The sequence below is a fragment of the Lynx canadensis genome, chromosome A2, assembly GCF_007474595.2.
Source record: "Lynx canadensis isolate LIC74 chromosome A2, mLynCan4.pri.v2, whole genome shotgun sequence".
In the NCBI taxonomy this organism is placed as follows: domain Eukaryota; kingdom Metazoa; phylum Chordata; class Mammalia; order Carnivora; family Felidae; genus Lynx; species Lynx canadensis.
The window spans coordinates 97,974,206-98,002,192 of record NC_044304.2 but is presented as its reverse complement, the minus strand read 5'-3'; the positions used below and the strand labels follow the sequence as shown (position 1 = coordinate 98,002,192).

At 40.1% G+C, this 27,987-nt stretch overlaps 1 protein-coding gene across 1 annotated transcript; it reads left to right on the top strand.

The window, feature by feature from the left end:
• Positions 1 to 7: 7 nt before the first annotated feature.
• PON3 (paraoxonase 3) lies at positions 8 to 27,923 on the top strand. Its single transcript, XM_030307985.2, has 9 exons — positions 8 to 135; positions 1,895 to 1,965; positions 9,284 to 9,339; positions 14,594 to 14,759; positions 18,271 to 18,397; positions 22,356 to 22,556; positions 23,571 to 23,652; positions 23,905 to 24,033; positions 26,928 to 27,923. The coding sequence occupies exons 1-9, from the start codon at positions 62 to 64 to the stop codon at positions 27,084 to 27,086; spliced, it is 1,065 nt and encodes a 354-aa protein (XP_030163845.1). The 5' UTR covers positions 8 to 61; the 3' UTR covers positions 27,087 to 27,923.
• The last annotated feature ends 64 nt before the right edge of the window (positions 27,924 to 27,987 follow it).

Below are 27,987 nucleotides of genomic sequence, written 5' to 3'. Positions count from 1 at the left end.
CTGCCGACCTGCCCTCCGGGAGTGCACTGCGCCGGCTTGTCACCACGGGGCCCCGGAGATCATGGGGAAGCTGGTGGTGCTGACCCTGCTTGGGGCCGTCCTGGCTCTAATAGGGGAGAGATTAGTGGCGTTTAGGTGAGTTGGCATCTTGATGGGGGTGTCCTTGGTTCTTCCTCTCTTCTTCCAAGTTTTAAGGGCTGTCCCATGCCGTCTTGTGCCGCCTTCCTAGCAAGTAGGAATGAGCATATTTGGAACTTCACTCCTCAGTTTCACCCAGCGAACTATCCCTTGAGAAGCACTGATGTGGAGAGTGAGCTGTTTGCTTTTCCTAAAATGGTAGCACAGAAACACCCCCCATTTATTTTCTGAAAGTTATGTCCTCCACCCCACCCCCTCTTCCAGGTTGCCCTTAGCGTTCTGCTCCTGAGAAAAACGAACTCAGTTGGAAGTGCTGGACCTGGAGGGGACTGGGCTACCAGCTGGATGTTTATGGCCCAGGCATTGCCCAAGACCAGCTAAACATTGATGAGTACTGGGATACAGAACTCATCTTAGACGAAAAACTAGCCAGACAGCAGGGAAATGAGCTGCAACCCGCAGGTGGTAACTGGCATTTTGCAAGTATTAGGACCTTTTGAAGTGGAAGATGTAGTAGTGATAGCCAGAAATATCTCAAGAAAAGTCAGTATACTGGGCTAGAAAGAAATATTAGGTATGATAAGCATTTCTGAGTGTGTCTTAGGCCTCTGCTTGTCTTCACTTGTCTTTGGGTTGTTTTTATTTATTTCTTTAAGCAGAGGCTGATCTCAGAGATTCACATTAGAATCTGTTGAGAAGCCTGATGCCTTTTGTTAATATGTTCTAGTTCAGCTTGAGAGTGTTTATTGTTACATTTGTTCCCAGTGCACCCGAGTGAGAGAATCATAAAAAATAACAATTATAAGGTAGATTTAAGGTGCATTTTAAAACAAGTGACAGTAAGATAAGCTTAAGTGTGGAATCTCCTTGAGTACAATCTAATAAAAATTTCAAATTATCCCTGGTATTTAGAAGAATGGTTCACTGTGAAAACAGGAACACTACAGTGAAAAATAATTGGGCCAATTGTTTACATTGTGGTTAGTTTGATGCTTTATATACTTGCAAAATAGGTCGGCATATTTCTTTTTTAAATAATGAAGTTAAAGCAAAAGCTACAGGGTTTCGCTATTAGGAGACACTTGAGTTTTGGGAAAACATTTTTGTGGGGAGTCAAAAGACAAGACTATAGGAGATTAGGGGGAGCCAAAGTGCAGATTTACAATAGGCAATACTTTAGCCAATTAAATAATACTATTCTGTACATTTATTTTTTTTTTAATTTTTTTTTCAACGTTTATTTATTTTTGGGACAGAGAGAGACAGAGCATGAACGGGGGAGGGGCAGAGAGAGAGGGAGACACAGAATCGGAAACAGGCTCCAGGCTCTGAGCCATCAGCCCAGAGCCCGACGCGGGGCTCGAACTCACGGACCACGAGATCGTCACCTGGCTGAAGTCGGACGCTTAACCGACTGCGCCACCCAGGCGCCCCACTATTCTGTACATTTAAAGTAATAACACTGTTCAGTTACCCATATAGTATCATTTATGGGCAGCACAGTGTGTAGTCCATGCGTAATGGCATTTTAGTCTTTCAACGATAAGTGGGTGAGGTTAGCTGATGTAGGCACATTACCCACATAATGTCCACATTATGTAAATAAATGTAAATAAAAGGAGGTGCCTACTTATTTGTTACGTCATCCATAAATGATGAGAAACAAAGTTAATGAACAAGAAGGGGATCAGAGACCATGTTTCAACGTTGATTTTGGATGGTGTACATTGACCTCCAGTGTTTTTATCTTCTACAGACAAAGAACGAATGCATCTCGAGCAGTGGAGCCAGTAGACCTCCCAAACTGCCACCTTATTGAGGGACTTGGTATGTATGTGACAGTACAATTTCTTGGTCACTAGCCACCTGACTGAGGCTGCCAACTAATTTAATTCCCTGCTACTCCTTAGATTCTCCTCCTGGGGCCTCTGCCCCATCCACTTTACCCGAGCCACCTCACACCAGGTCTCCAAGGGCCCTCCTAAATGTCAAAATCTGTGGCTTTTTCTCAGTCCTGCTTTCCTTTCTGACATCTCTCCACCATTTCAAGGCTGTCCTGTCCCTTACTAAATGTTCTTCCTGTCCCTTCTGGGACATTTCACTCCCCTCTCTCTTTTTCTGGTACCTACCTTACTTCTTTTCTTTCTTCTTCTGTCTCCTTGGTGATATTCCTGGTTTCAAAATTTATCTGCGAGTACCATGGAATATTACTCAGTCATCAAAAAGAATGAAATCTTGCCATTGCAGCGATGTGGATGGAGCTAGAGTGTATTATGCTAAGGAAATAAGTCAGAGAAACACAAATAGCATATGATTTCACTCATATGTGGAATTTAAGAAGCAAAAGTGATGAACATATGTGAGGGGGGAAGAGAGAGGGAAATAAACCTTGAGAGATGCTTAACTATAGAGAACCAAGTGAGGTTTGATGGAGGGAGGTGGGTGGGGCATAGGCTAGAGGGTGATGGGTATTCAAGAGGGCACTTGTGATGAGTGCTGGGTGTTGTACATAACTGATGAATCACTGAAATCTACTTCTGAAACCAACATTGCACTGTATGTTAACAAACTAGAATTTAAATAAAAACTTGAAGGAAAAAAAAATCATCTGTAAGCACCAAGAGAAATATGACCTAGCCCTCACCCTCCAGAACCTCATAGCCTACTCAGGCATCTTTAAAAAACTTAATGAAAACCCCATAGGGGGCTTCCTGACCTCTCAAACTGCAGGCCTTCTTTTCCAGTCTGAAACTACTTTCTATTTTTGTCATTTCCTCCCTGCTACCCTCGGCCACAACTAGCCCTTCTTTAGACTTCTGTGTATGGTAACCCCCTCCTCAAAGGGACTCAGTTCCATATATAGCAGCCTTTGTTTTCTCCTTGTCCCTCATTGTTCCATGTGAGACTCCTTGGGCTCCACCTCCTCTGTGGCCCCACACGGGGCTGATCTTACCTACTCAACTGCTCGTTACTACTCATTACTGCTCTTTACTACGACGTTCTGCTCATTAGTACTTGTCTGCTTATTTGGGCTCCAAGTTTCCCATTCTCCCTGACACTGCTACTAGAAAAACAATGCCAGGTAGATTCTGTTCACTGTTCAGGGAATACACTTCTTCACTTTCTCACGGTTGCTCATGAAATCTTCTCCACTGATTTCTTCATCTTTGCTTGCTGAGACCGGCTGCAAATTCCTCTCCTACCTCTGAACTCCCCAGCACTCTGAAACTCTCGTTCACTTACGACACCTACCACAGGCTTATTTTATGGCTAGCAGTGTTCTCTCTTTCTCTCACTAGCAGACTGTAAACTCCCTAGGGTCAAGGACTGTGACTTATTTATCAGTGTGTGACAGGATGACAGCATAGTTTATTTTGATATGAGTCTGTATTTTATTTTTCTTGATACATATATTTCTTTATATATGATATATTTTGACTCTCTTCATCTCTCTCTCTCTCATATATATATATCATATAACATATATCATATATATATGAGAGAGAGAGAGAGAGGGAGAGAGAGAGGGAGATAGCCATTGAATTTGGTGTCTTTCTATCTTCCTCTCTGTCCCTTTTCCCCTCCAGCAGCTTCCCATATCTCCAAAATATGTCTCTACTCCATTGTAGGTTCCTTTTGTTTTCATAGTTGCCTGTCAGAATCCCCTTCATATATATATATATATATATATATATATATATATGGAGAGAGAGAGAAAGAGAGAGGGAGGGAAAGGAGGGAGAGGGAGAGGTAGGGGTTTGTGTTGCCCCCTAGAAAACAGAAGGAACTGAAAACAAATTCCTTCCTGACTTTTGTTCTCAAAAATCTGAGTTCCTTCAGAAGGTTCTGATGGACAAAGGATAAGAATATGTGGATTTTTTTAAATAACAGGGATCCTTTCCCCACTGCCTGATGGCATTCTGGGAGTGGTGCCAGAAGCCCAAAGGAATGGGGACAAAGTATCCTCAAGGGAGGCTGGATTCTTTGCACGGGGTGTCCCAGCCTGAGCAAAGATCATGTGCCCTTCCAGGACCTGGCAGTGGCAGAACTACGTAAATGACATGAAATGCACAGGCTTGGCAGTGAGTAATTTGGCGATGACTAGTGTAGATTAAAGGCCAGATGGACTTCCCCAAACATCCCGCTTTTTAAAAACTGGCCACCTACACTATTTGCACAACCCTGCAGAAGACCCAGTAATGACTGAGACTGAATTTCCCTTCAGTTTAGTGGAATGTGGACTCAGAGTCAGATTTAATTGGATTTTTTAAAAAATAGGAAATGTAACATTCACTCATTTGTTTACTGTTTTGTGGAGTAATATTCATATTTATTTCACATCTATCTCTCAAAAGATATGAGCCTGCCAAATAACGTAGAGGGGTAATTAAAGCAGATGATTTCTGAAGTCTAGTCTGACTTTCAGATACATAATTCAAACAGATTTGCGAAGCTAAAACTAGGGTTAATATTGTAAGACATAGATCAATGTTCTGATTATCCAAATATTTTGAAAAGAATGGCTTAAATGGTTGGAAACTGGCTGGGAGCAGAAGAAAACAAAAGGGACTTCTTATGTCTATTGGCATATTTCCATTTTATACTTTGGAGAACTACACAAGTTTGTCAATAGGACAGTGTTGATACATATCTAAAAATAATACCGCTGCCTTATTAAAGGCCTGGTGTCTAGAAACATTCTGCTGAGTCCTTTACAAACACTTACCTCATCCTCACAACCGACCTGTAAGGTGGGTGCTCCTTCTGTCCTTGCAGATTAGGAAATTGACACACAGAAGCATGAAGTTACTTGCCCAGTGGTCTGGAACCAGCGGGTGACAGGCCTAGATTATGAACCAGGGTGGTTTTCTTCTATGCCTTGTAGTCTTTGTTGTGTGACACTGCCTCTCTTATCTACTGACAACACATTTGGTTACAGAAGTGTCAGAAAGTAGGATGGCAGCAGAAAACAAAATCTGAGATACAAAAAGGTGAAATATTAATAAATAAAGCTGACCAAAACAATGCAGGCTGGATATTTAAATAAAAAATAGCTAGTGAGATGACCCTTACAAGACCCAACTATTTGACTAGTGAAAAGCTTTATGAAGCAACGGAAAACCACTAAAGGATTTTAGGCAGGGCTTGGTGGGCAGTAACAGAGCTGGAGGAAAATTCTGACTTACATTTTCTTCAAGATCTAGGCTTTTGTGGTTAATTTTACTGATGGAAGAAACTTTCCTTTTTTTTCCCCCTTCCCAGTATTCTTTCTATGAAGAAAAGTTGAAAAGAGAAATATTTCTAACTTGTAGAAATCATATCCCATAGCTCCTTTTGTATTAGGTTTATCTTTTTTCCAAGTCTTCGAGGGTCAAGGATTGTTTTAACCAGGAAGTGATTTGGCTGCCCTTGGCATCTAATCAAAGCTGCATTTGAAATTCAAGTAGCTTTACTGGGGCTCCACCTTTGGCAGGATTATCAAGTAGATAGTCATTGAACTTGGTGTCTTTCTATCTTCCTCTCAGCCCCTTTTCCTCTCCAGCAGCTTCCCATATCTGCAACATATGTCTCTACTCCATTGTAGGTTCCTTTTGTTTTTATAGTTGCCTGTCAGATCTTCTTTCCTAGATGTGAAACAGTAATAATATTATTTGGTCACAGTGTTTTGTGTGTGACACTTTCTCAGGGTGCCTGTAGAAAATGATCAAAGGCCAAAGAAACAAAGTCATGCCAAGTAGAGGATGGACAGGTTAAAAAGCAGTAGACACCTCTTCATAAGACTGATTTTAGACTTATCAGTGGAGTTTTAATGGTAGCTGTGCATAGGCTAACGAGTATGTAGGGAAGACTCGGGGGAGGGTGTCCTGGGGCCTCTTACTCCCCCAGGTGTCACTGTTGCTGAGATACACTATGTTGTCAGGCAGGTGGAGTGTAGGTGGGGGAAGTAGACGAGGAGGGGTGGGAATACTGTGCAATCAGCTGGTAATTCTTCTTCACATCTGAGTGGAGAGCACCAGCATCCCTGTGCTCCAGATTAAGTAAATAAAGACAAATACAACACCTTCAGAAAATACCCACTCCTATTGTAGCTGAATTATTGAGGGAGATTAGTGCTGTCATAGGAGATATGTGAAATGGCATCTGGAAGATAAAAGAACCAAACCAAAGAACACACAATTCAGGATGTCTTGTACTTAGAGATTAACATTCACCTGTCAACAGTTTAACCCAAAGACAAGACAAAGTTCAAGAAACTAACATGGTTTATCTTATTTTGTCAGTCAACCAGTTTTCATTGAGAGTTTTTATAGTGAAAAGGCAGGTATTATGTTGGGTACAAAGCTAGAGTAGTGAATGAAAACTGGTCCTTATTCCCAGGAAGCTTATTGTCTAGTAGGAAATCAACAAGTCAGCAGAAGGCTGCAGCCCAGGAGTGAAAAAAATATCATGGTGTAGGTAGTCACCGGTGACCATATTAGCACATAAAATGGGTGCTGGAACTGAGAGAGGTTGGAAAGGCTGAAGAGGTGGCCCCCATGCTCTTCTTTAGAGCCCGTGATACTCAGCCCAGGGGAAGTGAAGTGGTGTGAGAAAGATGTGGGTTGCCAAGAAGGGGCAGCAGCAGCATGTGCTCAGGCATGCAGGTGAATGAGTCTGACACATTTCAGGAACTACTAACAGAAGAACCGCAGCACAGCTGGTATAGCCAGTGGGAGTGGGAGTGGGAGCCATAAGAACTGCGACTGGAGCCAACACGTGAAGAATTTGGAATCCAGGCCAAGAGGTTTAAGACTTATGTTGCCAACCCTAGGAGACCTCTGCAGGGTTTTAAGCAGGACAGTAACAAGATCAACTTTGCAATTTAAGGTGATGACTGTCAGCAGTGCAGAGAATGGTAATAGGGAAGCAAAACCGACCTGTTAGAAGACTATTAGGGAAATTCAGGGGGGATTTCTAGAGCTCAAATGATGGTGATCGGTTGGATTTGGGGAGTAAGGAAAAGAAAGCATCAAAGATAGCTCCAAGTTTCCTAATTTGTGTACTTGAGGGATGGAAGTGCCATCCACCAAAATCAAAATATAGAAAATGTAGCCGATTCAAAGGGGAAATGTCCAGATCAGTGTGGGACACATTAAATATGAGACGTGAAAAAGCCAGGTAAGAATGTCCAATATACAGGTGAATGTAGAGGTCTGGAAATTGTTGGAAAGGTTTGGGCTTGATACAGAGATTAGAGAGTCAAGGATGCCTGGGTAGAAGCTGAAGCCATGGAACTGGAGTCGACTGCACAGGTAGAACGACTACTCTGCCATGAGAAACAGCCAAGGGCAGGTACAGCCTGGAGAATATCCACATTCATAGCAGAGTTGAGAAGGAGAATAAGGCAAAAGGAAACCGAAAAGGGGTTTTCAGAGAAAAAAAAAAAGTTGGTTCAAAAATTAACCAACCTGTATGCAATGTGATTTTTTTTAATTGCTTTATTCAATTTGCTGGATTCTCCCAGTGTCTGTATTATTCCATGTGGAAACAGCACTAAATCTTCCAGGCCATCAAGATACCATTGATACATAAATCTTGATTAACGGGACTGTTTGGAAAATGGAAAGCTCCGATTAATTTAATTTTCAGGTTACTAGTTGGGGATTAGTTTCAGTAAATGAATATATAATTAAATCTTCCTCTGTTCTCTAGTTTTCAGTGCCCATTGCTCATTATTCTGTTGATTCAAATTTGCATTTTATTTGGCTTTGTCCCACTTTTCTTTTCCCCCCTCCCCTTTTGCTCAATTGCCTTTTGACACACTAGCAACCCATTATCCCATGTAACCATTTCTCCACATGTTCCAATTACTATAGCTGTGTAACAAACCACCTTAAAACTGAGTGACTGACTTAAATGACAATTATTTTGCTCATGAATTTGCAATTTTAGCAGGCTCAGTGGATACAGTTCTTCGCTGTTCTACTTGCCTCAGCTAGAGTGACTCAGAGGCTGGGAAATGAAGTTATCTGACACTTCTCTAGTATCTTCTCTACCTTGTGTCGTGTCTGTGTGGTCTCTCTTCCTCCAAACTTCTTACATTTAAGTTCAGGGTCCCCAAGGTGCGTGTTGACAGAGACAGAGACAGAGACAGAGACAGAGACAGAGATGAGACAGAGAGAGGAGGAAAGAGAAGGGAAGGGATGGGAAGAGAAGAGAGAAGAGAGGAGAAAGAGAAAGAGAACCAGGAGCATTTGTGGTTATGACTTTACCTTGTATGTCATGTGGCATTACTTCCCTCTCATTTATTTGTCAAGGGGAGAGAATTCAAACCTTACCTCCTGATGGAAAAATACGAACATCACATTTTAAGAAGGGCATGTGGCTATGATGCATATTGGTCCCACCATATTTATAAAATACCGTTTGCCACAATAGATAACCATTGCCTTTACTCTCAGTCCTGCTTGCTTGGGAGCACCTCCTATGTGGGTCTATCTCTCTATTAGGAGCCATGTGAGCCCTCTTTTCATTCTATTCATGGTCATAACTCACTTGTTATATGCTTTTTTTCCATAGAAAAATGCTTGGGACCAGCTCTCAATGAGAAAGAGAGTTGACTACATTTTTTCAAATTTGTCTATGTTTGTTAGTCTTTCCTAAGACCTATTGCTTTATTCCAGATAACAATTACTCAATAATTTCCAAATATGATTGGATGATGATATGTTTTTAGGCCTCAACAAGTTGGAAGAGAGAAATATTTGGCTGAGAGGCCTTTAAGAGACCTTCGCAATGAGGACTTTGCAATGTTATCACTCTGTGAGATCAGTCTTCTATGGGGAACAAAACTGAATCTCTCAGGGCATATCCTAGAAGTTGTTATTCAAAGAACAAATCTAGGATATGAATTTGTTTTATAGTTATTTGCTTTTTCCTCCTGAAAATTGAGTTCTAAAAAAGGAATTTAGTATTTAGGGAATCTGACTCAGGTTTTATTGTAGAGTAGCATGCCTATGGGATTCCTGGAAGTTAATGTAGTTTCCCAAGTAAATAGTTGAAAAAGTTAAACATAGTTTCCAACAGAAGTTTAAAGTTTTGCCTGTGAGATTTTGTTTCTAAGCCTTCATTCATGCATCTTTGTGATCCTCCACTTCTTTTGCAGAAAATGGCTCTGAAGATATTGATATACTTCCTAATGGGCTGGCTTTTATCTCCAGTGTAAGTATTTTCCATGCCCCTCACGTGCTCACGTCAATAGCTATACAGACAGTACATTAATGTTGCCGACTAGAGCTGCCAGATGGACCCCTACACACTCATCCCAACTGTGGCTAAATCGGTCAACTAAAAAAGCCAAAACGGGATTCCAGTAGGCTAATCAGTATACCACAGGAGGGCCCTGGCTTGCCTGCCCCATGTGGGCAGTTCATTATGGGCAGTTACATATTCAATAGGGGCTCAATAAATGTATATTGATTTCCATTCCAGTCCTAGATTGGTCTCCAGATTTGTCCATCCTCGCCGTATTTTGCTGGACCTCAGCTTCTGGTAGTCATCTTCTCACTAACTAGTGATCCTCTTGCTACACCTACCTGTGTTTGGAGCTCAGTAAATGTTTGCGAAGTATGTGTTAACATGTGTCAATTCAAAAGCCTGAGCGTTTTGCATCTTGAGGTCCCTGTCGTTCCTTCCAACTCTTTCAAAGATAAGTAGAGAAGATCCTGTGTTTTATTTCCAGTACTACTTTCACAGGTTTGGGATGATCAAGAAGCTATGTGAAGAACGATAAATAAATTAAATACAACAAACTAAAAGGTATATGCTATGAAGATGTTGAAAATTGCCATGTATTTACTGAACAGTTGCAATTTAGAATGAGACCTAAGATTTTGAAAAAATAAACGGACAATATTTTCAATGTGAATGCTGATTGCTGGAATTATGTGTCCTAATATTCCATTTTGACCAGTACAATACTACCATATAATATGAATTTTAAAATCTGTATCTTTTTGGCTAAAAAGGGACACACATAGTAAGACTTAAAGGCCTTAATTTCTAACTTCTTAAGTATGCCTCATATAGTCAGGGTCTCATTTGGATTTTAAATTGCTGTTGGTGGTGATATTGTTGGGGTGGGTGGGTGAGTGGGAGTGATTTTATTTCTTTAGTTTTCCTCCAAAGCCAAAGATAAAACAAAGCTTGTCTAGAAAAGCTTTCTCTTTGTTGACTTAAATTTTCTATTGTCAATTTAGATTGTGAATGTTATGCCAAATAGACTTTAAAGAATGATTATTCTACAACTGGAAGATTTCTTCTTTGCTTTTAGGAAATAATATTTGTAGTTCCAACTGTGTACCTTCTATTTTCACTGTAACTAAAAGTACTGAACTATTTCAGTGGAGAATCTAGAGATTTTCATCACAAATAATTCCTTGAGAAATGTTAACGTGGAGCTTTAAGTAACAGAGCTCTTTTTTTGTAAACTAATGAATGACTCATAGGCTAAGGATGATATTTTTTACTCATTTCCAGTCTTTCTGAACTTCAAGTCCCTATTCTTGGTTTTTCCTGTTGCCCATTCTTGCCATCATAGAGCATATTTGGAAGCTGCTGATTTAGAGAGAAATTCTGTGCAATAGATATTTTTAGTCTACAGAGAGGTGCCAAGCAAGCTCTTTGCTTTCTTACCTTGGGACTTGGCATTGGAATGCTTCTCTTTACCTGCTTTCTTCACACATTATGGGCCAGCTCCTAGTTCTCTGTCAGGCCTCACTATGGTGGCACTTTAATTCTGCAGGAAAGTCTTCCCTAACACTCTTTCTGGGCAACGTGCCTCTTCTATGCTCCCTCACATTCTTTGTGCTTAGTCTCTTACATACCACACTATATCTGATGTGGTCATTGGTGCTGCCGCTCCAGATTTCAAGCTCCTCGTGGCCAGGACTTTGTGCATCTGTTGCCATGCTCAGCACCTAATATGCTACCTGACATGCATGGGGTACTTGAATATTTACTGAATGCTTGTGCTGGAGAATGAGGGCAGTATAGAATTTCAATGCCAACTCAACTCACATACACATGTTGCCTGTTGGAAAAAATAAAATGCCTGCCCCTCCAGGTGATTTTCACTATTTTCAGTGGTGAATGACATTGCAAGAATGGCTTGCATTCACTTGCTACAAATTCCTACCCAACTGCCTCAAAAAGAAAACAGGGTGCATACGAAGCCACTTATTGGAGGTGTTTCAATCATCATGACACTTAATCTAGATCAAGTTTTGTTTTGTTTTTTTTTACAATGACCCACCCTTATTTACTTATTAAATCATTTCCGTTTCTAGAACATTCAGTCTTTGAACTGGCAGTGCCCTTGTGTGTCCCTAAGCTACCCAGATGCTTGATGTTCTTCCTTGAGCTTCCTCCCTGAGCAATGTTGCCTGCTGTCAAACCTTTCTTTATGGTGTGTCAGAAAGAGTGTTTACAATTAATGATGTGAGTGACTTAGTGAATTCACTTCTCTGGGCTTAATTTTCCTCAGGTGAAAAGGGAAGAAGTAGATGTCTTTGACTTTTTTTTTTCTTTTTTGGTCCATTGTTACCACCACTTAAGCCTCTGGGCTTGGTGGCAGTTTGACTATGGGGAAAGGGTAGGCTTGAAGATGGAATTTCATGACCTTATATTGGGGAGAACAGTGAAGCTCTTCACTGAGAATAATAGATATGGATGAGAAGAAGGATTTGAAGGGAGAATGTTGACTTTGGTTCTGACAATTTGATTTTGAACTACTCTTAGGAAGCAGTTGGAAATGCAAGCTAGAGCTCCAGAGAGAGGTTCTAGGTAAATGTGCAGATGTGAAAATAATTGGTAGAGAAGAAAGATCTGAAACCTTATGAATAAGATGTATAAGGAGAAAGTATAGAGCAAGAAGGAAAGAAGGATGGATGAGGATAGAAGGGGGAAAGGGCAGAAAGAGAAACAGAACTTTAATCTGGAAATCCTACTCTTGACTTTTTGACAAGGAATAAAGGGGTACATCATAGTGTCAAATGCCATAGAGATACAAATAAGGAAAGGTGGAGGAGTTATCAAAGAAAATATTTTGGAGGGCACTGGTATGACCTTTATAGAGGCATTTCTACCAACTGGTGAGAGTTGGAACAACTCAAGGCAGGCAACAAGATCAAGTGATGTTTCTAAGAGATTTGACCATGAGGGGAAAGCAAGATAAATATGTGTTTGAAGGAAGAGTAAAACTAGAAGATTTGTTTCAAGAAAGGAGATATGAACAATTTTTCAGGCAAATGAAGGAGACACTGATGACAAACAGGTGGCAAAATTAATAAACTTAAGAACAGATAGAGGGATACCCATTCCTTAAGAATTGTGGGATAAAGGAAGAAAAATTGATAAAATTGAAGAATCACGGAGACAGAAAGGAGGGAGTCAGAGAAAATTCATGTTGAATGGCATGTTTTGTTTTGTGTTTTTTTTTTTTTTCAGAGAAACAAAAGGTAATGAAATAAATTCAGAATAGAATAGAATTCAGACTAGCCCTATATAAAAGCTGGACCAGGGCAAGGGGGAGGGTGGGAAGAATTTGATAAAGAAGCAGTAAGCAAAGGGTGTGGCTTCCTTAGAAGACTGGGTGTTGATTGATGATGACAGATTCAAGGTCTGGAAGGAGAAGTTTGTGGCGAGGGCCATGCGGATCCCTCCTCCAGCTGAGGTGACCTAAGAAAAATGAAAGGGAATAGTACCCCCTCTGATGTGCTTCAGCAGCGCCATTGTTGTCTGCGGGAAAGCCAGGCTTCTGGTAAGATTTAGATGTAGAAGTACTGTTCTAAAAAAAAAAGCTCGAAGATGTATGTGGGTTGTTTGCAGCTGAAGATTGACTCCCCCTGGGTGGGGGTAGGAATGAAGGGCAGCGGAAGGGTCAAGAATAGTATTATTAAAAGTACACATGTGTATGTATATACATATTTATAAGGAAGGGAGGAGCCAGGGAGACAGAGTAAGAAGGAAATAATTTAAATCGACTATAAATGGAAATGAGGGTACAAGGAAAGGTATGATGTTGATATTAATATATATCAGAGTGATGGGGAAGTGATACAAGGAGGAAGTGAGCTGAGTTTTATAATTGGTGTGGCACAAACCAACCCCAAGTTTTGACACAATGACCCGGGGTGCAGCAAAGGCCCATTATGTTCAGGATACCTAGTATTGGTTGATAACCACACATAATTGGTTCTTCCAGTAGAAAGAACCACTGTTCAAGTTACTGGAATAAAGTTTTTGCAATATTTGAAGAAAAGGATTTATATCCAAATTTTCAGATATATCTATAGGAACAAAATAGGTCAGAAATAGTCAGCTTAAGAGACTGGTTCCCCATTGTGTATATAAACCACAATTTCTTTATCCATACAGAGAAAGACAGATACCATATGTTTTCACTCTTATGTGGATTCTGAGAAACTTAACAGAAACCCATGGGGGAGGGGAAGGAAAAAAAAAAAAGAGGTTAGAGTGGGAGAGAGCCAAAGCATAAGAGACTCTTAAAAACTGAGAACAAACTGAGGGTTGATGGGGATGGGAGGGAGGGGAGGGTGGGTGATGGGTATTGAGGAGGGCACCTTTTGGGATGAGCACTGGGTGTTGTATGGAAACCAATTTGACAATAAATTTCATATATTGAAAAAAAAAAGAGAAAAAAATGAAGAAAAAAAAGAGACTGGTTCCCCTATGTTAATTCTTGGCTGATTCTACTATTTGGCACTAGATAAAATAATGGATGGGGGCAATATAATGAAAGCATACACCCCTTCTCTCTGCTTTGAGGAAGGTTAGTTGCAGATTATCAGGACTGGAGAGGATCTTAGCAATCATACACTTTAGCTTTCTTATTTAATAAATGAGGAACCAGAGGCATAGGCAGGCCAAGGGACTAACACAAAGTAACCCAGGCTAGTGTCTTACGTTATACTTTTTGTTTTTTTAATGTTTATTTATTTTTGAGAAAGAGACAGAGTGTGAGCAGGGGAGGGGCAGAGAGGAAGGGAGACACAGAATCCAAAACAGGCTTCAGGCTCTGAGCTATCAGTGCAGAGTTCAACGGGCTTGAACTCACAAGCCACAAGATCGTGACCTGAGCCAAAGCTGGACACTCAACTGACTGAGCCACCCCGGCGCCCCATTGCATTATACTTTTTGGTTTAACCCTTTGTCTCTATGTTAATAATTGAATATGGATTCTTCCCATTTCCAATTCCCATTCCCAATGGCCTAGATGACATTGGTAGTCTCTCAGATCAGATAATGGAAACAGCTGACTGGAGTGAAAAATCCCAGAAACCTAGAAGAAATTTAGAGCTTTGAATATTTTTGTTAGGCTTTGAGATTTTCACTTCCACATGAAAATATTGTGAAATGTATATATATATGCTTACTTATTTTATATTTTTTACAGGGATTGAAATATCCAGGCATGCCAAACTTTGCATCAGATGAGCCAGGACAGATTTTCTTGATGGATCTGAATGAGCAAAACCCAAGGGTCCAGGCACTAAACATCAGTGATGGTTTTGACAAAGCATCATTTAATCCACACGGAATCAGTACTTTCATCGACAAAGGTAAAGCCTGAATGCTTAAAAATAAGGGGGAAATGAGGGAAATACAAGCTACTCAACCTCAATGACTCAACATAGATGTGAAAGGAGGGAAAATTCTATTTTACCATGAAGATATGTACTTGCAAGATAATAAATGTGTATCAAACATTTTTAACACTGCATTAAAGAAGGGTGACTAGAAGGTGGTCATTCCTTCTTCCTCTTATCTCCTTCTCTTTTCATTTGACCTTCAAAACCAGTTTAGAGATTGTTCTAAAAAATCTAATATATAAACTAAAGGCTCTTTGAAAATAATTGTGTGACATTAGAAAATGTAACATGAAAGAAAACAAGAGATACACCAGATAGAATCAAAATTAAAAGCTTTCTGCTTCAGCGGCACCCGAGTGGCTCAGTTCGTTGAGCATCCAACTTTGGCTCAGGTCATGATCTCACACTTGTGGGTTCGAGCCCCACATTGGGCTCTCCACTGATGGCTCAGAGCCTGGAGCCTGCTTTGGATTTTGTCTCCCTCTCTCTCTGCCCCTCCCCCGCTCACACTCTGTCTCTCTCTCTCTCTCTCAAAATAAATAAACATAATAATAAAAAAAAATTTTAAGAGCTTTCTGCTTCAAAAGACACCATGAAGGAAGCAAAGAAACAGCCCAAAGAATGAAAGAAAATATTTGCAAATCATATATCTGATAATAGACATGTATCCAGAATATAGAAATCATTCCTACAATTCAACAACAAAGACACCCCAATTAAAAAATGGACCAAGGATCTTAGTAGACATCTCCAAACAGATATTCAAATGACCAATAAACACATGAAAATTTATGTGTTTAGTGTCCTTAGTCAAGAAGGAAATGGAAATCAAAACCATAATTAGATACCACTTCATTCCCACTAGGATGTTTCTAATGATAATAAAAAAAGCAATCAATGACAAATGTTGGCAAAGATGTGGAAAAATTGGAACCTTCACCTCACACTTCGTTGGTAGTATTAGAAAATGTTACAGCTATTTCTGAAAGCAGTTTGGCAGTTCCCTAAAATGTTAAACATAGAGTTATCATAGGATCCCCAAACTCCACTGGTTGGTATATACCCAAGAGAATTGAAAATATAGATCCACACAAAAACTTACACACAAATTTTCATAGCAGCATTATTCCTAATACCCAAAAGGTGAAAATAACCCAAATTCTCATCAAGTGATGATGAATGCATATACAATAGGACATTATTTGGCAATAAAAAGAAATGAAGTCCTGATGCATGCAATGCTTGCAAACATTATCCTAAGTGAAAGAATTCAGTCGCTAAAGACCACATATTGTATGATTCCATTTATAGCAAGCCTGCAAAATTGGCAAATTCATAGAGACAAAAAGTAGATTAGTGGTTGGCAGGGGCTAGGGGCAGGGTGGGAATGGGCAATGACAGCTAATGGGTATGGACTTTCTTTTTGGGGTGATGAAAATGGTCTGGAGATAGTGGTTAAAATTGCACAACTCCATGAATATACTGAAAACCACTAACTTGTACGTTTTAAAAGTGTGAGCTTAGAGGCCCCTGGGTGACTCAGTTGGTTAAGTGTCCAACTTCAGCTCAGGTCATGATCTCATCGTCAATGGGTCCGAGCTCCGTGTCGGGCTCTGCGCTGATAGCTCAGAGCCTGGAGCCTACTTCAGATTCTGTGTCTCCCTCTCTCTCTGCCCCTCCCCCCTCTCAAAAAATAAAATAAAAACATTAAATATTTTTTTAATTAAAAAAAGTGCGAGTTTAGTGGTAAAGTGAATTATATCTCAAAAAAAGCTGTTATAAAAAATGAAAGTTATTAATACATTGCGTATGCTTTAAAATAACAGTTGTTCATGTTATTATTACTTGTTCATAGTTCATAATTCCACACTAATTTAATGTGTAAATGTTTGTGGGTCCATAGGCAAGTAGAGAACAAAAACGGTGGTCTTATTTCTAATCCTGTGTCTTTTACTTGGGTGAAATTAGGGCTCCAGCCTCTATTGAAATTATTTGGGTGACCATATTTTTTTTGCTCGACCTCTATCTAGACACCATCATTGGAGAAAGTATAATGAGTGACCAGATTAACTTGGAACTATTTTATTGCATAGGATAGTGTTGGATCTTTTGTTGTTGTTATAGTTGTTGTTGTTTTGTTTATTTGTTTTAGGCGTGAGAAGTATGGGTTGGTTTTTTGGTTTGGTTTTGTTTTTGTTTTTTGAGATGGAACCAGTTTACAGATCCACCCTCAAGCATTTAATCAGACTTTCTGGAGCTGAATATATTATGATTGCAATGTTATTTGTTACCTCCTTTAATTGTACGTTTAGTTAATAAGGACAAAACATTATACATAAATTGGAATGGAATGAGAAGACAAAAAAATCAAAACTATTCTGACCAAGCATCTCTTATATGGAAGGAGGGGTCCAATAGAGGCCTAAAGAAGGTATAAAACCAGAGCAGCGCATACAATGTTCCTGCTGTGTCTGGCATGAGTGTCTGGCTGAAGGGCCATGTGGGAACTAAAATCCAACTGGGGGTCTGCTTGCAAAGCCTCAGGCCCCAGAAAGAGCTGGGTCAGACTAAAAGAATGATCCATCTGTGAGGGAGCACCTTTCCTTAATTTGGGTAAAGGTACCTGTGTGTTTCAGGGACCATGTGTATAAGCTCTGCGTCTCAGGGCTTGGGCTCACTCTACTGCATGGTTGGAAACCCCATCAAGAAAGGAATAGGGGAGATGAACACAGATCAAGTTCTGAAATGGGAGGATGGGACCAGGCTGTTTCAAACTCCAGTGCTCATCTTACCTAGAACTTCTGTCAAGTCAGAAAACAGTGTTTTGAGAAAACAGATTCCCACCCTCAGTCTTGTTCACAGCAGTTCATATTTCACTATGAAAACAGGTGAACATTCTCAGGGTCGGTGATGTCTAGAATTGATGTGCCAGTTTTTTTCCTGAATTCATTTTCACATTCCATATCCATTGGGCTCGCTAAATATTGTTACTGCAAACTTAGGTAGTTGACTTGTGTCAGTTTATACTCTAGCTGGGACATGTTGCTTGTTTTAAGATATTTACTCAGCCCCGACATTTCTTGAGTGTGTGTTGCAATGTAGGCATTTCTCACAGAAAAGAAACTCACTTCTCTTGTTGAAGGGCCACCCTGGGAAACCACATCCGTTTATGTACCATTGTAGTTCTGTGTCTTCCTGTTGTAGAAGGTATGGAGGTACGGCTGAGGAGACCACTGAGAAAAGTTTTCCCTTGGCTCTGCCACTTGGTGGTGGTGAAATTGCTCATGAGTTATTCAGCTCCTGAGCCTCAGTTTTCTCAGTAAAATGGAGATTCTGGCATTTGACCTGTCAGGTGTACTGTGGGGATCAAATGCAAGGTGTGTAAGAAAAGTGCTTGAACGTGACCAAATTCTATACCAAGTCTAATAATAGTTGCAACAGAGGTAAACTTCTTGGAGATTATTCCTTTTTTCCACTTTAGACCATACCGTGTATCTTTATGTTGTGAATCACCCCCACATGAAGTCCACGGTGGAGAAATTTAAATTTGAGGAACAACAACGTTCTCTTGTACACCTGAAAACTATAAAACATGAACTTCTCACAAGGTATGGAATTAAAGTATTTTGCACTTCTATTTATTTTTGCACCTCTGCTGTGTGCTTTGTTTTCTTTGGTTCAGCAGGCTTAAACTTTTGTTTTGTAGCATTTTTTCCTAAGGCTTTCAAGAGGTTCCTATGGTGACACTGCCCGGCACCTCACTAGAAATTGCCGTATTCAGTATTGGATATCTTTATATTTTTCAACTTTGTGAAAGCATTTTAATCCTATAAAGGTGCTCAATTAGATTGGCAGCTCTAATTCCATCCTCCATACCACAACAATGCAATACCTACTATTGGGCTTTCTTTAAACACCTACACCTTTTTCTAGTTGTCCCCGTAGGTTGTATTGTGAGAGCCACACCCACTGGGTGTTATAACCAGCCTCCAGATGGGCCGTTCCTTTGTTCAATAAAAGCTTTAGAGCAGAATTTGAAAAAAGCCTGTGGGCACATATAAAAATTCACATTTATTAAGCATTGACTATGTGCCGGGCACTGTACCAAATACTTCATTTTATTCTCACAACAGCCTTTAGTAATAGGTATGAGTAAACTGGGACTTATGAGGTTTCGAGTTAAGTAACTTGCTCAAGTTGCATAATTTGTAAGTTGCAGAACCAGGGTGTAAACCTAGATCCTTCTAAATTCAAAGCCAGACTCTCAATCACAGTGTTGAAAATCCTTTTTACCATGTTGAGAAAAAAAATAAGTTAAGTTTTTTAGTGGGTAGTTTGCCTATTCCAAGGCTGTAACAAACAATGAAGAATTTGTCTTTTATAAAATGGACTCAACCCTGAAAGACTAGTTCCAAGACAGGTTAATCTGGTCTTGAGATAGAAGGATAGGGAAAGAAAAGGAAGGAAGGTCACCTTCTGTGCTTTGCTCTCTTTCTTAAAATTACATATCAATGTCTCTCTGTAGAATTTGGGGGAGACAAAAGCAGAGGGCAGAAGAGGTAAGAGAAGTTGCGGTTACTGCACTCTTGCCAGGAGACATTGTATGGGGTTCTGAGGCCCAGTGAGGACAAGGACTGCCACAGGCTGCCTGAGAAACAGTGGACAAATCTCTCAGCTATGCTTCAGTTTCCTCAGTGAAGTGGGAGTTCTCTCACTGGCCTGACTTACCTAACTGGTGATTTTGAGAATCAAATGCAATAACATATGACCTCACTGAACGAGTTCTTTTCAGTGAAGGTACAGCCAGAGGGAAAACCTAATACACAACTACTTTATTAGAAAGTTAGCGTTCCAGGGGCGCCTCCGTGGCTCAGTCAGTTAAGCGTCCAACTCTGGTCATGATCTCATGGTTTGTGGGTTGGAGCTCCACGTCGGTCTCTGTGCTGATGGGTCAGAGCCTGGAGCCTGCTTCAGATTCTGTGTCTCCCTCTTTCTCTGCTCCTCCCCTGCTCACGCTCTGTCTCTCCATCTCTCTCAAAGATAAATATTAAAAAAGAATCAAAAAAGAAAGGAAGGAAGGAAGGAAGGAAGGAAGGAAGGAAGGAAGGAAGGAAGGAAATTACTGTTCCAGGACACAGAAGTGAGATACCAGCCTTATGTAGGGAGATGCGAATGTTATGGGTTGAATTGTGAGGAACTTGACAAGATATGTTGAAATTTTAACCCCCTGACATTTCAGAACATGACTTTATTTGGAAGTAAGATTGTTGCAGATGAAATCAGTTAATATGAGGTTATATTAAAGTAGGGTGTGTCCTTAATCCAACATGGCTGGTGTCCTTATAAGAAGACAGACAGGGAGAATGCATGTGGGGTGGAGAATGAGATTGAAGTGAAGCATGTACAAGCTACGGAGTGCCGGGGGCCTACTAGAAGCTAGAAGAGGCAGGGATGGATCTTCCCATAGAATCCTCAGAAGGAGCATGGCCCTGTCAATACCTTGATTTCAGACATCTTGCTGCCAGAACTTCGAGACAGTTCTACTGTCTAACACTACCTAGTCTGTGGCACTGTGTCACAGCAGCCCCAGGAAATGCACACAAGGGAGAGGCTACAGCAAGTGTGTTATCAAGCCAGCCACACTGCTAAGTGCAACTCACTGCTAGAAATCATGGCATTGTCCTCCAGTAAACAACATAAGCCTCATTTCAGGACAATCTGGCAAAGATAAGAAAGGGAGAAGAGTTTACTCAGCAGTTCCTTCTCCTGTTAGTAAAAAAGGAGTTCACTCTTGCACATCCCTGGTTGTTGCATGTGCAAGTCAAGTCTGGTGATATCTTGTGCTTTGACATCAACACAGAGGGGCCCGGAAGTAGGAGCCTGAGGCCCATAACAGACACGAGCTAAGGCAGTATAAGACTGCACTGTGGGAAATGCGTCAGGATCATGCAGAAATGGTGGAAATAGTGCCAGGTAGAACCGGACAGGTGAAGCTTTGAGGACCTAAAGAGGATTTTTGAGAGGTGCCCTGATACACAATATTTACCAAGCATTTCAAGGGGTAGAAAGGGTACTATGGAAACAAATTGTCAGAAGGTCTAATTTAAAATCTGGTGCCAGCCAATACTTTCTGGAGGAAAGAATGCTTAAGCTGAGGACCAAAAGATGAATAGCCTGATGACCTTGGTAAAGTCATTGTACATTAACACCTCATAGTATTTTTTAAGGGTTGTTTTTTCTTTTGAGACAGAGAGAGAGAGAGAGAAAGAGAGAGAACATGAGTGGGGGAGGGGCAGAGAGAGAGAGGGAAAGAGAGAGAATCCCAAGCAGGCTCCATGCCGTCAGTGCAGAGCTCAATGCGGGATCAGTCTCACAAAACATGAGATCATGGCCTGAGCCAAAATTAAGAGTCGCATGCTCAATGGACTGAGCCACCCAGGAGGCCCTTAAAGTATTTCTTGAGTCATCCAAAACAGTTTTCTAAATTTAATATAAAAATATTTACACTTTTTTTTTACATTTTTTTCAACTCACTGTCTCTTTTTTACTTTTCCAAGATGTAAATGGCTTTATTGCTCTTTACTCTTGTAAGAGTGTGACTTATTTCATTTTTAGAAGTTTTAATGATAGGGAAGGACATAAACAAGAAGGAATAGTGCTCACAACCCCAATATAAAGAGCAGGATGGACTGGGTTATGTTACAGTAAGAGAAAAGGAAAAACTTTAACATTTTTAGTGGCTCAAAACCACAAATTTTGTCTTGTTTTCTTATTCAGGCTACATATCCCATGTAAGTGATTTAAGGACTCAATTTTATATTGTCCTCATGCAGGGCCATACTTTCAATCATCAGAAAAGTTGCTGGTTACTGTCAAAGAGTAAGGGAAGCATGGCGGATCATGCACTGGCTCTTAAAGTCTTACGTCTGGAAGCCACACACATCATTTCATTTCACTGACCAAGAGCAAGTCACATGGCTGAGCCAGACATCCAGGGCATGGAGAAGCCTAATTCTAGAAGAAAGAGAACCAGAACTATTGGTGAACTGCACTATGACCAGAACAAATAACCATTTTTAACATTTACGAGTCAACAATTTGGAATTGAGGTTTATTTGTATATTTATTTGTTTTTGCTGGCTTCTGTGGAAGGAAAGATTGAGAAAATAATAAACAACTACAAGAAAACCCATCAGGTACAATTAAAGTCATTTACTTTGTGTGGAATTTTTTTAATGTTTATATATTTTTGAGAGAGAGCATGAGCGGGGAAGGGGCAGAGAGAGAGGGAGACAGAATCCAAAGCAGGCTCCACACGATCAGCGCAAAGCCCGGTGTGGGACTTGAACCCACAAACCATGAGATCATGACCTGGGCTGAAGTCAGAAGCTCAACTGACTGAGCCACCCAGGTGCCCCTGGAATTTTTTAATCCAGACTACTTCATGTATACTTTTTCAAACTGATGAACATAATTGTCTTGGAGATTTAGCAATTTTGACCACAATCAAAATCTTCAAACACTCCATTGGTTTTGCCCTTTCTCTTTTTTTTTTTTTCACTTTAGCGTGAATGACATTGTGGTTCTTGGACCAGAACAGTTCTATGCCACCAGAGATCACTATTTTACCAACTTCTTCTTGGTACTATTAGAGATGATCATGGATCTTCGCTGGACTTATGTTCTTTTCTACAGTCCAAAAGAGGTCAAAGTGGTAGCCAAAGGATTTAGTTCTGCCAATGGGATCACTGTCTCACTAGACAAAAAGTAAGCTTTTATAATTTTTCAACACTTTGCTCTTGACATTTTAGTGGACTCCTTCCTTTAAGTGGTGGTTATTTCCTTAGGCTTAAGTAGTCAATATAAATGTGGACGGATCAGGTGTGGCCAGGGTTCACACTCTTATGTGTGATCATAAGCATACCATACACCCTCTTGCATGCCAGACTTCCCCCAGTGAAATGATATAAGGTTCTTATTCCAAATTTTCATGTGACTCTAGAAACACAGTTACTTAACACACTTAAAAAGAGAATAAATGCACAATATCTCTGCCCTTTATGAGAGTAATGGTGTTTAATCACCACACTAAGTTGAGTTATCCAAAAGTTCTTTTCAGAGCTCACTTGGCTTAGATTGGGCATTTCGAGTGCATAAATTTCAGATTTACCGACATACTACAGCAGACTTTTTTATAGGAAAATGCAATTTTATTTTATTTTAATTTATAAGAAAATACAAATTTATGAAATTTTCTGAGAAACTCTTAAAGTGTTTTAAAATGGAAGGGTTTTTTTTTTAAAGAAAAGTTCTCATGAATATTAATATGTAAACTTGAGATAATAGAGACAATCCCTATAGAAAACAATTCTAAGTGTTCTCTCTCTTTTTAAAAAGGTTGTGATTGAGTTTCATGGTCATCTGATACTTCTTTTCAAGCACTGGTTTTTGGAAACATAGACTCTTTTGGCCTCTTGTAGGTCTACTTACCTCCATCCAACTTAAGGAATAAATTGTGACTCATAAGTAACGAGACTGAGCCTGTATGTCATCTAGAAACACCAAGTTCATTACTTTATAGTCATCATCTCATATTCAAAGCTTTTATAAAGCTCTTGAAGAATATTAAAAGTAATACTCTGTTATCTTCTTGTACTATGGTTTAGGAAGACATTGCAGTGGCACTTGGGATTGTTGTGAATTTTTATGCCTCTTCCCCAAAGTAAAATTAATGTTATCTCTCATTTACTTGCTTACATGTGAATGTTATTTACTTCAAAGGTATATCTATGTAGCTGATGTACTGGCTCAGAACGTTCATGTACTGAATAAACGTGGTAACTGGGATTTAACTCAAGTGAAGGTAAAAGTACCTTTGGCTTGCCCACACAACATGACCTCTTATATTAGCTCCCATGCCTGACCTAGGAATGTGCTCCTTGAAAGGAGGAAACATGACTATTTTGGAAGAACCATCAGTGCGTTTGTGCTTGCCCTTCTAAAATTTAGTAGCAAGGGCCCTTAACAAGATCTGTTTCAGAAGGAGCTGGTGGGAGGGAAGAGGGGTAAATAAGAAAATTGAAACAATGTCTTTATATTTCCTCTTTGTTGGAAGGTAATACAGTTGGGCACGTTAGTGGATAACTTAACTGTGGATCCTGACACCGGAGATATTTTGGCAGGATGCCATCCTAATGCCATGAAGCTGCTGATCTATAACCCTGAGGACCCTCCAGGGTCAGAAGTAAGTTCCTATTCTTCTCTGAGCTCACAGGCAAAGCTTCAAGAACAATTTGTTGAGGTGACTTGGGAGAATTTAGTGGGTCACATGTGATGTTCCAGAACTGAACAAGTTCTACATGTGGGAAAAGCAGAGATTTGGGCAGGATGGGGAGATATGGCCCATTAACCCTTTCAGGTCTCCTGGTGCCAATTTAACATCAGTGCTAGACAACATTTCCCATCCTTACAAGGGCTGTAGTTGCTATCAGGAAGAATAGGTAAGAACGAGCTTGATTATTCACATAGACCTAGATTGCATATCATATGTCCAATCAGGATATAGGCTCTGACAAATATAATATGATTTCACTCATATGTGGAATTTAAGCAACAAAACAGATGAACATAGGAGAAGGGAAGGAAAAATAAGATAAAAACAGAGAGGGAGGCAAACTGTAAGAGACTCTAAAATACAGACAGCAAACTTGAGGGTTGCTGGAAGGGTGTTGGGTGGGGGGATGGGGTTGGGTGTTGGGATGAGTGATGGCCATTAAGGAAGGCACTTGTTGGGATGAGCACTGGGTGTTATATGTAAGTGATGAATCACTGGGTTCTACTCCCGAAACCATTATCACACTCTATGTTTACTAACTTGGATTTAAATAAATATTAAAAAAAAAAAAAGGATATAGGAACTGAGTAGAGCCTGAAATTAGGAAAAGGGAGAGTCCTATATGGAACCATCTTTCACACTACCTACTATGAAACTCAAATGGAAGGATTTAAATGAGTGTGGCCTCAAAACAAAATTAGTTTTTGCCAGCAGGTTCTAACATATATGATAGTGTTGAAGAATGTCTCATTTTAAAGATGTTATTTCTGTTATTTAAAATCTTTTCTAAAACACTAGCATAGACCATTGAATTTTATATGGCATGAAAAACAATAGCAGCATTTTCTACAGAACTGAGTTTAAGAATAGCACATCTCTAGTAAATCCAATATAGAGATAAATTCTTGGCACACATAACCCTGAGAGATTTATTCACAAAAATTTATTGAGCACTTATAATGGGTCAGACTTTGTTCTAATGTTTGGGATGTATCAGAAAACAAAATATGCAAAGATTTCTACTCTTTGGCGGGGGGATAGCCAATTAACAATAAGCATAAGAAATAAGTAAATTACACAGTAAGTTTGAAGGTGGTAAGTTCTATGGGGAAAAATGTATAACAGAGTAAAGGCAATCAGGATTGCTGTAAACAGGGGGGTGGGCAGTCCTATGATTAAATACAGAAATCAGGGTAGGCCTCATTGAGAAGGTAAGGTTTGGGGAAAAACATAATGTTTGAATCTAGGTTTGGGGAGTTGGGAAATAGAGATTCAAACCCTAGCCTGTTAATTGGCCCTGGTAATATATACTTAATTCCTCCAAAGTGATACATATTACTTTTCTACACACACCCAACAATGTCTGCTTTAAGACAATAAAAATATGATCCATAACATGATTTTAAATTGTTTGGGATCTTTCTCATGTCTCTATTTTCAAGTTTATCGTTTGTTTATTTAAAAAAATTTTTATGTTTATTTTTGAGAGACAGAGATAGAGCGTGAGTGGGGGAGGGACCAAGAGAGAGGGAGACACAGAATCCTAATCAGGCTCCAGGCTCTGAGCTGTCAGCACAGAGCCTGACACAGGGCTCGAACTCACGAACCGTGAACTCACCAACCCTGAGATCATGACCTGAGCTGAAGTCGGACACTTAACCGACTGAGCAACCTAGGTGCACCATCATTTGTTTATTTTTGATAAGACTTCTTTCTTCACAATGACACCCTTTACTTGTAGTTGAGACTAATGTTTTCTACATGAGTTCCAAGTTTGAGTATTTTCATGCAACAAACCTGAGTGAAGTTATAGGATCTTCCCTAAGATGAAAAAGCAAAACTCAACTAAACTCTATTCTAAGAAGTATCGATATATATTCATGACTCATGAATTTCTAATTGGTTGCCTTTAATTCCTATCATGTCCTGTTTGAGTGAACTTCTTCATCCAGGCTATTTAGAAAACTGGGCACTTACATGTTTACTGATTAGCAAACTAAAGTGTGTTAATCTTGAGGATCAATAACAGTAGTAGGCAGGGATATGTCAGATTGAATTCCAAAGTATGCATTTTTTCTGCTTCCCAGCCACTTTGTAGATGTGAGGGGAGCCCCCGCTGTGACAACTACTATCCTACTGGTTATGAGGTTGGGTTGGCTTGCTACCTGGGTGTCCGTCATTTTGTCCTGTGTTTCCCTCCCCGTACAGTAGGCCTAGTCAAGGGCCAGACCGTTCCCATAGAGGAACACTATTCACTCAAGAATTAGATAAGAGTGGGGTGCCTGGGTGGTTCAGTCAGTTAGGCGTGCGACTACTCTTGGTTTCGGCTCAGGTCATGATCACACGCTTTGTGAGTTTGAGCCCTGTGTCGGGCTCTGCATGGACAGTGCAGAGTCTGCTTGGGATTCTCTCTCTCCCTCTCTCTGCCCCTCCCTGGCTTACTCTCTCTCTCTCTCTCTCTGTCTCTGTCTCTCAAAAAATAAACACTTAGAAAAATTTTTTTTAAAGAATTAGATAATAGCACTCACTGGATCTCAACTTGTTCCTTTAAAGAACTATCAAAATTAACTAAACCAACTTGTTTGGGATTTTGGCTAATGTCAGATAACCAACCAGTCCACTTGACTGCGTAGATATAATTAGAACATTAACAGTTTCATCAGAATAAGAAAAAAATAATTGCACACAAATTTTAGTCTATTGATTTCTGGGAAATATATTAGTCCTGGAGTATTTGAGAAGGAACATGTCACTGGCAGCTGTTTTCTCATATAGCATAGTGACAAATATTCTTTTCTTGACAGGTGCTTCGCATCCAGGATGTTTTGTCTGAGAAGCCCAAAATAAGCACCAAGTATGCCAATAATGGCTCTGTGCTTCAGGGAAGCTCTGTGGCTTCTGTGTACCACGGGAAACTTCTCATAGGCACCGTATTTCACAAAGCTTTGTACTGTTTGTTCTAGACTCTAGACATTCCAAAAAGTCTTGTCAACCAACGAAAGACAAAACTGCAAGCTGCAAAATAAAATAAATGTGTTTATTTGGGGTCTTAGGGATTGCAATGTGGGAGACACAGATTTGACTGGAATTGAATTGGGGTCTTAGGGATTGCAATGTGGGAGACACAGATTTGACTGCTCTAGAGAGACAAAGGAGGTTGGAGTTTTTAAAGAGGAAAGGGGGGGCTTACTGAAATTGTTTGAAGAAAAGGTGCTCAGTGTTGGTATGGCTACAGTGGCACCAATCCATGTGTGATTGGTTGCTAGGGCTAGACAGTGCATTTAGATCCATTTTATTTTTTTATTTGATTTCATTTTATTTTTTGAAAGAAAGCGCGTGCACACACACGCGCGCGCGCGCACACACACACACACACACACACACACGTGTGAGTGGGGGAGGAGCAGACGGAGAGGGAGAGAGAGAATCTTAAGCAGGCTCCGCACCCAGCATGAGGAGCTCAGTCCCAGGACCCACAATGGTGAGATCCATGACCTGAGCCAAAATCAAGAATGGATGATTAACTGAGCCATTCATGCGCCCCGTTTATGCCCATTTTATGCGCCCACATGGTAGATGCCTTGGCTTTTAGTTTGTTTATCACAAATTCTGAGAATTTGATAGAGAAATTGTGCATAAGCCCCACCTCCTCAGTGTCCTCCCGGCTCCATTTTAAATAACTCTGTTAGTAATGGTTATTCCATTTTATCGTCTCCGTTGTCAGTCAACATGTTTGGTAAAAATAAAACGCTAATTATGTGATAAGTGGAATTGAACATAAATGACAAGTACTCACAAAAGTGTATCTGGCTTTTCTTATGGATGGAAGTAAAGAAGCAGAGTGATTACATAATATCCACAAAA